The sequence below is a fragment of the Phoxinus phoxinus genome (genome assembly GCF_949152265.1).
Source record: "Phoxinus phoxinus genome assembly, chromosome: 19".
Lineage (NCBI taxonomy): Eukaryota > Metazoa > Chordata > Actinopteri > Cypriniformes > Leuciscidae > Phoxinus > Phoxinus phoxinus.
Genome location: NC_136894.1, coordinates 11008279 through 11018247, shown reverse-complemented (window position 1 = coordinate 11018247; position 9969 = coordinate 11008279). Strand labels below are relative to the sequence as shown.

Sequence of the window (9969 nt, the reverse complement as noted above, 5' to 3'; positions counted from 1 at the left end):
TGCAGGGGCGCACGCTTTACAGCGGGAGCACCCTTTATCATGTCTCTCGTCATAGGGAGGGGAAAAACTGATATTGTAGGAACAGTTTTAGTAAGTAGTGGTGCGTACTTCATAGTGGGCACACGATCTACATTTATTATCTCTCCCGTGCTGGAAGGGAGGGAGTTTGAACCCGTATTTGCATGTAGAGGCGCGCACTTTACAGTGGGCGCGCAAACTACATTCATTACACTTCCAGCGCATGCTGGGGGAAAGTTTGGGACTGTCAGTACAGTGCTTATGTGTAGCGGTGCGCACTTTGTCGTGGGCACACGATCTACATTCACAGCATGAGCTGGAGAAACATTTACTGTGGGGACAGTGCTTGTGTGTAGGGGTGCGTACATTACAGTGGGCACGTGACCTACATGTGACACAGACAGAAAAGAGCTCTTTTCGTGTTTTATTTTTGTCACCGGAAAAACTGTGTTTGTTTGCAGGTGCGCATGTTTTAGAACAGACCCATTTACTGCAGTATATACATTTCCAGCCACCTGAGAGGAGGGAGCTGGGAAATGTTTGAGAAGTCTTTTGGAGATTGGTCCGGCCTCAAATTCTCCCTTCTTCTCACGGCTAGGAAGGCTTGCGAGGTTCGGAGTCCAGCACAACCGTGGGCCGGGGTCCCTGTCTCGCCGTGAACTGCTGGCGCTTGGCTGAGCGAGAGCGGTGACGGACTTCAGCCGCTGGGCGGGGCTGAGAGACCGCGGGCGCTGGCTTTACCTGCTGCGATGGCCCTTATCAAAGTCACTCAGATCTTTATTCCTGCCCATTACACTGACAAAGATTTGATCATAACAGAAAATGAATGTAGAATTTTCTGATGTAAACTCCATTTATCATTGCTCTGTGCTCTTTTTGTTTTGTTTTTAGATATTTATTCTGTTGTACAGCACAATGGCCAACTACTGTTATGTTGTTTATGTGCTACATAAATAAAATTTGATTTGATTTGATCATGACAGACCCTGGAGAAACTCTCTGACAAATAAAGAGCAATAAATAAAAAGTATAATAATTTTGAGGTCTTTTATAATTAATAGTTTTGTATTTTAATTGTTCTTTTGTGTTTTATGCAATATTTTACAGCATTACATTTTAACATTTCAATGCAGGTCCATTTTGAATACATTTTACCTGAAGAAATCCTGACGTTCCTGTTTGTACACACCCAAAGCTGATCATACAGTAATAATGAATGGATACTGAATGATAGTACAACAGGAAGGAGGGTTGAGGTTTGAGCTTAGTGAGCTTACTGTGCTTGGATGTTTTAATGTTATTATAATTGTTATTTATTGACTAGTGTTGAGAGAGTGCCATGGCACATTGTATTTCATTGCTGTGGTACTCTGTACTAATATGCATATGACAATAATCTTGAACTGAACTGTACACACCCAAAGCTGATCATAAACTCCTCCCTCTTACAACACTAACCAGGAAGAGACTGACTTGTTATTTCTCCTTTCTGTCACACCGACTTTGTCTCAACAAAAGCAATAAAGAATAAGCAATCGATGGAGAACAAAGAGAAACACTTTACAGAAGGATTTTTGTGATGTTCATTTCTGGACAGACAGCAGATCTTTGATTCTCATTGTGATTCATTTTTGAAAACCGTCGTTCAGAAAGTGAGAGTAAAGTTTAGTTTGTGAGACTCAAGCGGTGAAAATGGCTTCAGCAGCTGAAGATGATTATATTTGTCCTGTTTGCTGTGACATCTTCAAGGTTCCTGTTTTTCTGTCCTGTAGTCACAGTTTCTGTAAAGAGTGTCTACAACAGTTCTGGAAAACTAAGGGAACTCAGGAGTGTCCTGTCTGCAGGAGAAGATCCTCAAAAATCGATCCTCCAGTTAATCTCACGTTAAAAAACTTGTGTGAGTCGTTCCTGAAGGAGAGAAATGAGAAACGTTCATCAGGATCTGAGGAGATCTGCAGTTTACACAGTGAGAAACTCAAACTCTTCTGTCTGGAGGACAAACAGCCTGTGTGTTTAGTGTGCAGAGACTCAGAGAAACACACCAACCACACATTCAGACCCATCAGTGAAGTGCTTTCATCTCACAAGGTAAGACTAATGTCTCTCATTTCATAAATACAGTGCTAAACATAGAAACACTATTATTTGTGTAAACAATAGACCAGTATTTATTTTTACTCAGACTAAATCTCTATGATTTACTGATATACAATTCTGAAAACCCCTCTGATGTTCAAATCATCTTAAAAGTAACAGCATCTGCACATGTCATGGGTTATTAATATTTTCAATAATAATATGTGATTTGAGACACCGAAAAGTGATTGATACTAACATACTTTCACTTTCTGTATTTGTATTTGCACAACCACAAATATCAGTGGCAAGGCCTTCTCTGCTGGGGTGTAGTGGTGTAATTGCACCACTACATACATAAATACATTTGTGGTGTAATTGCATATTGACTCCACTAGAGGGCCACCTTGTTTTATAATACTGTGGTTACCGGGAGTGAGTGAGATATACATGCACAGGCTGGTGAGCAGTTAGTCTCAGCCTCAGACGTCATGCCCACGGAGTGTTGGCTAAACGTCTGATGCATATGGTACACTTAAAGACCAATTTATACTTCTGCGTCGGGTGCGCGCAGTAGGTACGGCGTAGCATACGCATAGACGTGTACCATACGCCGTACCCTTCGCCGTACCCTGACGCGCACCTCCTCAAAAATGTAACTACACGTCGCGGCGACGCGGACCGCAAGATCTGTGATTGGTCGGCTTGGTAGCATTGCGTTTCCTCCTACGCATTTCCGTTGTGTTCTTCTGCACCGCCCGCCATTTTTAAATTCAGAAGTTCTGTAAATTCAGAAATTTCACTAAAATGTACTGTTTTTCCAACTCGATAAGCTCCAGCTCCAACATGATCCGCTCTCTTTCAGTCGCCATTGCTTGTAATAGCCAAATCAAAACAGCCACGAGGAATCTATACACAGTGGAATATTAAAACCCACCCCCGCCAACTAGCGTTTCGGCGGTGTAACTGCAGAGCAACGCAGACATAAACGCAGAAGTATACATGCTCACGACGTCGTCGCCTACGTGGGTAGCCTACGACGTACACTACGGCGTACACCCGACGCAGAAGTATAAATCAGCCTTTAAACACTTCAGGAAACTGGAAACACTTCAGGAATGTCGAAGTCGTCATCTGATTGGTTAAATTTTATCGGATTTCTGGAGGGCGCGAGTGTCGCGTTTATTTTTGGTCCGCCGGGAAACAAAGCGCAGACGTGTGATTGCGGAAGAAAAACTGTTGTGTTTACATGAGTGACAATAAGCATTTATCAAGATCAGCTAAACGTAGGATTCTCAAAAGTATGCGAGGTTCACGGCATAGACTCTTTAAGAGATGTCCAGGAGTTTTGTTTGAGGCACTTAGTGGAGACAAAAAGAGATATTTTAGCCTGTTTGCCGACGGGATTTGGGAAGAGTATTATTTTCCAAGCCTGGCCGACCCGTTGTCAGCATTTAGAAGGATTCCCAGCAGATCCAATTTTACTAGTTGTGTGTCCCCTCCTATCTATTATGGAAGATCAAGTGAAGTGCCTAACTGCGAAGGGGATATCAGCCACGTTTGCGGGCAAACATGAAACAACAGACGCTGACATCGCAGCTGGCCGATTCAGTATTGTGTTCAGTATTGTGGTAATGCAGACGCCATTGTTGTTATACGTGCACGAACAGATCAATGACTTACTGCTTGTTTTCTTCTCCTTCTTTGATTTTCTATGCTGACTGACTTGTTGCACGCCGGTCTGTTGTTGTGGGGACATTTCCACGCCCCGAAACGTGACGCTGAACGAAACGAACTGTAATTGGTTGTTTGACATGTCGGTCAAACGGCCTTATGGGCGGGCCTTGTCCAAAGAACAGAGCGTAACGCGTCATAATCTGAAGACCACGCCCACCGGGGGGGAAAACACTCCTGTCTATGGGAAAACAATCTAACCGTCTCCATTGACTTTGCATTGCGAGAGGCTCCTCCTTGTCATTTCTTGCTTCTAACTAAAGACAGAAAAATGCCTAAAAGCTGCTGTGTGACAAAGTGTACAGCAAACAAGCTAAGAAACACAGAAATACGTTTTTATAAGCTGTCGACCCCAAAAAACGAGTGTTTAAGGACTTAAAAGTGGACACAGGCTGGAACGAGTGAGATCCTGACACTCAGTATGCACTAAAAATACAGTTACGTGTGCAGTAAGTTAAACATTTGGTAACTGGTGAGTCAAATATCCAAATGTCAGTTTTATATATTATATTTCTGTAAGATAAGCGATCCTGTGTTGCCGATGACGTTCTCCTCCAGCGGGCGTACGTTAGTTCTCAGAGTAATGAGACGCATTACGCTCTGTCTACACTGCCTGATCCACTTTTAAGTCCTTAAACACTCGTTTTTTGGGGTCGACAACTTATAAAAACGTATTTCTGTGTTTCTTAGCTTGTTTGCTGTACACCTCGTCACACAGCAGCTTTTAGCCATTTTTCTGTCTTAAAGGCCATGTTGCAGGTTAACCACCACTGTCGATTAATGGGTACATAAATCAATCAAGATATGTATATCATTTTTAAAATGTCTCAAAAATGGTCTTAAATACCATTTTTTTTACGTTTTTGGTATTAACGGTTTTTTTCACGCAATTCGGTGATGACGTCACGTTGGGGAGAAGTGGAGGAAAGGTAGCCTGATGGCTGTCAAAGCCTGTGAAATGCATAGTCCGAGGAGAATGAGTGGAGAGTTGGTGAAGTGTCCTGGTGAGTTGCTATCATTTAGCAACGCAGCAATAAGATAACGACACATTTTTTTTTACTGTCATTGAATAGCACCGAGTGAAAAATAAACGTTTTCTTTATAGTGGCGGTGATCATGACGTTAGTTTAGATAAGTAACGTTACCGGTAGCCTTTGTCATAGTACTGGTAAACTTTGTCTTTGTCATCTATAAATAAAAGGCTTCGTGCTGCTATATGGGCGTTTCTAAGCGTTTATCTCTTTCTCCGGTGAAAATGTTTTTGCAAACGTAGCCGCCGCGTGTCTGTCGCGGTGTTTGGCAGGTGCTCGCGCGGGCGGTGCCGTCCCGTGGAAAACTGCGTTGGAAAGCTTGTGCTTGTAGGGAAGTGAGTGCATTTTGGTCGCTGGTCGAGGAGCTCACCCCGCGACCAGATGTGACTGAATGCTGAATGCATGCTGCCTGAATCCGTTTGTGCTGAAGATAGCATACACACATCTCAGGATCATGGTCCCCTTCAAGCCAGCACGCACGAATACGTAGCCTATGTTAATTGTTTGTTTACTTTTTTCACGAAGTCTGAACCAACTTAAACAGTTATAGGTGATAGAGATGTGTTGTATAGACAATGATCATGTTCTATAATCTGCGCTATCTGAATACTCTCGTCTACTACTCGACTCTCTAGTCGCTCTCAGCGCTCTCAATGCGGGCTTTGGTAAACTCTCTCCCCAAGGTGACGTCATGCAATGCATTGTGGCGGAAAGGAGAATCGTTGGCGCTGTAAGATAGTACCTACTTTTTCGCATTATATTCCGTTTTGTGATACCCAACAACATAAAATACAATGGATCACAGTTTAAATGTTCATTACCAACAAGCAAATTGCACAAATTCGTTGAAAAATTTAACCTGCAACACGACCTTTAAGTTAGAAGCAAGAAATGACAAGGAGGAGCCTCTCACAATGCAGAGTCAATGGAGACGGTTGTATTGTTTTCCCCCTGGGTGTGGGCGTGGCCTAAATACGCTCTGTCTCTATGAATTCCAGACCTTCAGCCGTCAGTCACTACGCGAGACTAGTGAGCATTCAATAATACTCCGTTTCTGAACTTATAATCGGACTCGGAACGCAAGAGCCACTGCACACTAACGCACAAGCCGAACTCACTCGCTCGTTCCTCTCTAACTTTCCCGAACTCACCGCATTAACCCTATAACTGCTGGTGCGAAATAAAAACAGCAATTTCACAACAATTATAGAGTCTGTGCGCTTACTAAAAGTTATTAATTCAGGTTGGACACCACTGAAGGCCTAGGTGTGAAAAGGACAAAACAAAGTATACAACTGCATGGATATAATAATTGCAAAATTGGCCATTGCAAAAAAAAAAATCACACATTTGTTTGGTGAAAACATGATTTCTTGATGTTCATCCTTACCAAATTAATAATTAAAAATACATCTCTTGCCATTTTCGGGCACAAATGCTAACTAGGAATGATCCATTCAACATATAAATAATATAACAATAAAAACATCCAAACATACACTGTTTAAACCTCTTATAGCTGCATAAGTTTCACAGATTTTCATCTTAACCTGTAGGAGGAATTTAATACAGCGCTGACGTCCCTACAAAACAAGATCAAACATGGAGAAGAAATGAAGAAGAAGTGTGATAAAACAATTCAACACATCACGGTGAGGAAAGAGTTAAATACTCAACATTCACACACAGAGTGTATTACTGACATTAGTGGAGTGTGTGTTCACACTGAAGTGAATGTGATGTGATTTCAGGCTCAAGCTGAGCACACAGAGCGTCAGATTAAAGAAGAGTTTGAGAAGCTTCATCAGTTTCTCAGAGACGAAGAAGAAGCTGCAGTCACTGCACTGAGGGAGGAAGAGGAGCAGAAGAAGCAGAGGATGAAGGAGAAGCTGGAGGAGATGAACACACACATCTCAGCTCTTTCACACACACTCAGAGACATGGAGGAGATGATGAAAGACAACGACGTCTCGTTTCTAAAGGTGACAAATCAATCTGGCTTCATTCTCTGTGCAGAAAACAACTTGTATAAAGAGACTCATTGACAGTGAGAGTGTTTGATAAGATATTAAAATGTTTTCAAACTCTATATTTTCCAGAACTTTAACGCCTCAATGGAAAGGTAAGTGAGCTGCTCGTATCTCTTCTCTCAGTGGATCTGAACTCAAACTCACTGCAGTTCTGACTCCTGAATGTTCCTCAGAGTCCAGATCTCACAGCCGGATCCACGGATGAGTTCTGGAGCTTTGATTCATGTGTCGCGTTATCTGGGTAACCTGCCGTTCAGAGTCGGGAAGAAGATGCTGGAAACTGTCCAACACAGTGAGTCTCAGCAGATCTGACACCAGTGCAGAAGATAGTGCAGATACAAACACACACAATATTAACATTTGATAGAAATATATTTAAAAATCACTTGAATTTCTAAGTGAATCTGCATTTCAGAAAATCATCAGATCATACAGCGAACTCATAATGAAGTCTATTCCTCATGATCGATGTTTATATATTAGGATGCAATTGTGTTTATTGAACACTGATATTAAACCTGGAGCCTCAATCCGTTCGGACAGTAACTGACAGACCAATGTTATGACAGCATAATTTATGATCGCTTTCAACAAAAGAAAAATGTTTTACATTTACATTTAAATACATCATATCTCATCCTCTAATCTGATGTTATTCTCTCTGCAGCGCCGTTGACTCTGGATCCAAACACAGCAAATCCTCGTCTCACACTCTCTGCTGATCTGACCAGTGTGTCGTTCAGTGATGATGATAAAACACTTCCTGATAATCCAGAGAGGTTTGACTGTTATGCATGTGTCCTGGGATCTGAGGGCTTTAACTCAGGAACACACTGCTGGGATGTGGAGGTTGGAGACAATACAGACTGGAGTCTTGGAATAACCACAGCATCAAACCAGAGGAAGGGAGCGGTTTTCTTTAACTCTAATGTCTGGCGTGTGGATTACATGGACAGCAAATACAGCTCACAATCCCCAGAGCAACCCATCACTGTCTTTACTGTTAAACAGAAGCTCCAGCGTGTGAGAGTTCGGCTGGACTATGACAGAGGAACAGTGTCATTCTCTGATCCTGTAACTAAAGACTGTCTGTTCACATTCAGGACGTCCTTCACAGAAACTGTCTTTCCATTCTTATGTAATTTCTGCACAACTTCCCCTCTGAGGATCTTACCAGTTAAACTATTTATTACAGCAGAAAATCACAGTTAAATCTGATTCTGCTTCTGGATTAATACAGTTTTGCAAATTATGCTTTAATAATAACACTGTAATCAAAGCGTCTCATTGATCAATCACTTCAATGTAAAGTTAAGAACCAAATTAACCCTTGTGTTTCCTTAAGGACATGTTTGTCTCTTTCAGTTTTTTTTTTTTTTAAATCATTGTTCCTGTGTTAATGCCAACTGCATACATTTTGGCAGAAGTGTGTATTTTTATTGGAATTTTCTTAATTCCTTTCTGCATTTCCTTTCATAAATCACTCGGTACACAACATATTTACACTCAGGACCTTAAGGACACAAATGTCCGCATTGAAAACCATTAAAACGGCCAATTTCTTTTTATCCAAGGGCCATTTAACTATAAAATGATGCAGTCTTTGTTAATAGACTTTTGTTCTGTTGGCAGGGCTTTAAAATAAAATAAAAGCATTTTTTCTTTTTACGAGATGGTGCCGTTTTCTCAGGTTTGGTCTATAAAGCGAATACTCACTTTTTTCCTGTTTTCTGATTCTGCATATTAGAGCCAATTGGATAAATTATTGCATAATAATTGTGTTTGTGTTGCTGTGAGGTTTGTGTATTGTCAGGATTCCACCATCTACACCATCCTCATCATCACTCCCTCCTCCCACTCGCTCGTTATCACCAGAGTATTAATTATCATCACCTGCATCTCTTCATCCTCATCACCGTCACCTGCTGTCCCTCATCACTGCTCACCTTTATATACCCGCTTTCACCCTTCAGTCTTCGTCTGGTCTCGTCATTCTTGGCATACAGACTCATCGCTACACTCACCTGAGACTCCGCGAACCGTCAGTCTTCCCTCGAGGATTAACCTGCTTTCCTCAGTCTTCAGTCATCCTTCAGTGATCCGTTACCAACCTTCTGTGGACAGAGATTCTTCAGTTAAGTCACCTTGGTTCCTTAACATCCTGTTAGTTCATATGCTCCATCTGGTTCAGTGCATTCTGTCAATAAAACGATTACACTTACCACATTGTCTGCCTCCTGTATCGTCTGTGACAGAAGACCAGACCTAAAGATGCAGAATCCTACGGAGCCTGTGGGGAATCCGTCTCTTGACCCGTTTGCTGAACTAGTTCAAGCTGTACGCCAGTCAATCCTTTCATCTTCACCGGATAATCCACCCACCTTCCCCGAAGCAATCCTTCACTCTGCACGCCAACACCAACTTCCGCAAACACCCGCTGCTGCGTCAGCTGCCTCTGCGAGTCCCATGGCCCGACCAGCGCCATTTAGTGGTGAGGCGGAGGACTGCAGTGGTTTTCTGCTTCAGGTTTCATTATATTTCCAAATGCAAGCACATCAGTTTACCGATGATTCTGCCCGTGTGGCCTTTATTATATCTCTACTGTCTGGCAGAGCCCTCCAATGGGCACAATCTCTCTGGAACTCAAATTCTCAAGTGATAAAGTCCCTGTCAGCTTTCATTTCTCATTTTAAGGAAGTCTTCGGCCAGGCGGTTTCTGATCTCTCAGTTCATGACCAGCTTTTCAATCTCCGTCAGGGAAGGTCTTCAGTTAGCTCGTATGCTCTCCAGTTTCGCACCCTGGCGGCATCTAGTGGTTGGAACGAGACTGCCCTGATTACTGCTTTCCGTCACGGCCTAAATCCTAACATCCGTCAGCTGCTGGTAGTCTACGATGACTCCATGGGAGTTGAGAACCTCATTCAAAAAACCATGAGAGTTTCTCAACTCTTATCTGCCTGTGACAATCCATTTACCACTGTCAGTCCTCCGTCCTCGGCCCCCACGGCTTCTCCTTCAGCACCTGAACCCATGCAAGTGGATTCCACCCATCTCTCTCCTTCTGAGCGTCAACGTCGCAT

The 9969-nt window shown here is 42.6% G+C and overlaps 1 protein-coding gene across 1 annotated transcript; it reads left to right on the top strand.

Annotated features, from left to right (window-relative positions):
- The first annotated feature begins 1477 nt into the window (after positions 1-1477).
- On the top strand, positions 1478-8599 carry LOC306986945 (zinc-binding protein A33-like). The gene is made up of 6 exons (XM_079590777.1): positions 1478-2106; positions 6416-6511; positions 6611-6841; positions 6959-6981; positions 7063-7181; positions 7557-8599. Exons 1-6 carry the CDS (start codon positions 1711-1713, stop codon positions 8099-8101), a joined length of 1410 nt encoding a protein of 469 aa, XP_079446903.1. The 5' UTR covers positions 1478-1710; the 3' UTR covers positions 8102-8599.
- The last annotated feature ends 1370 nt before the right edge of the window (positions 8600-9969 follow it).

Excerpts from the sequence above, each read along its gene's own strand:
- LOC306986945 (XM_079590777.1), top strand. The coding sequence starts at position 1,711 with ATGGCTTCAGCAGCTGAAGATGATTATATTTGTCCTGTTTGCTGTGAC. Across the intron at positions 2,107-6,415 it reads AAGTGCTTTCATCTCACAAG|GAGGAATTTAATACAGCGCT; the intron begins GTAAGACTAATG and ends CTTAACCTGTAG. Across the intron at positions 7,182-7,556 it reads GCTGGAAACTGTCCAACACA|CGCCGTTGACTCTGGATCCA; the intron begins GTGAGTCTCAGC and ends TTCTCTCTGCAG.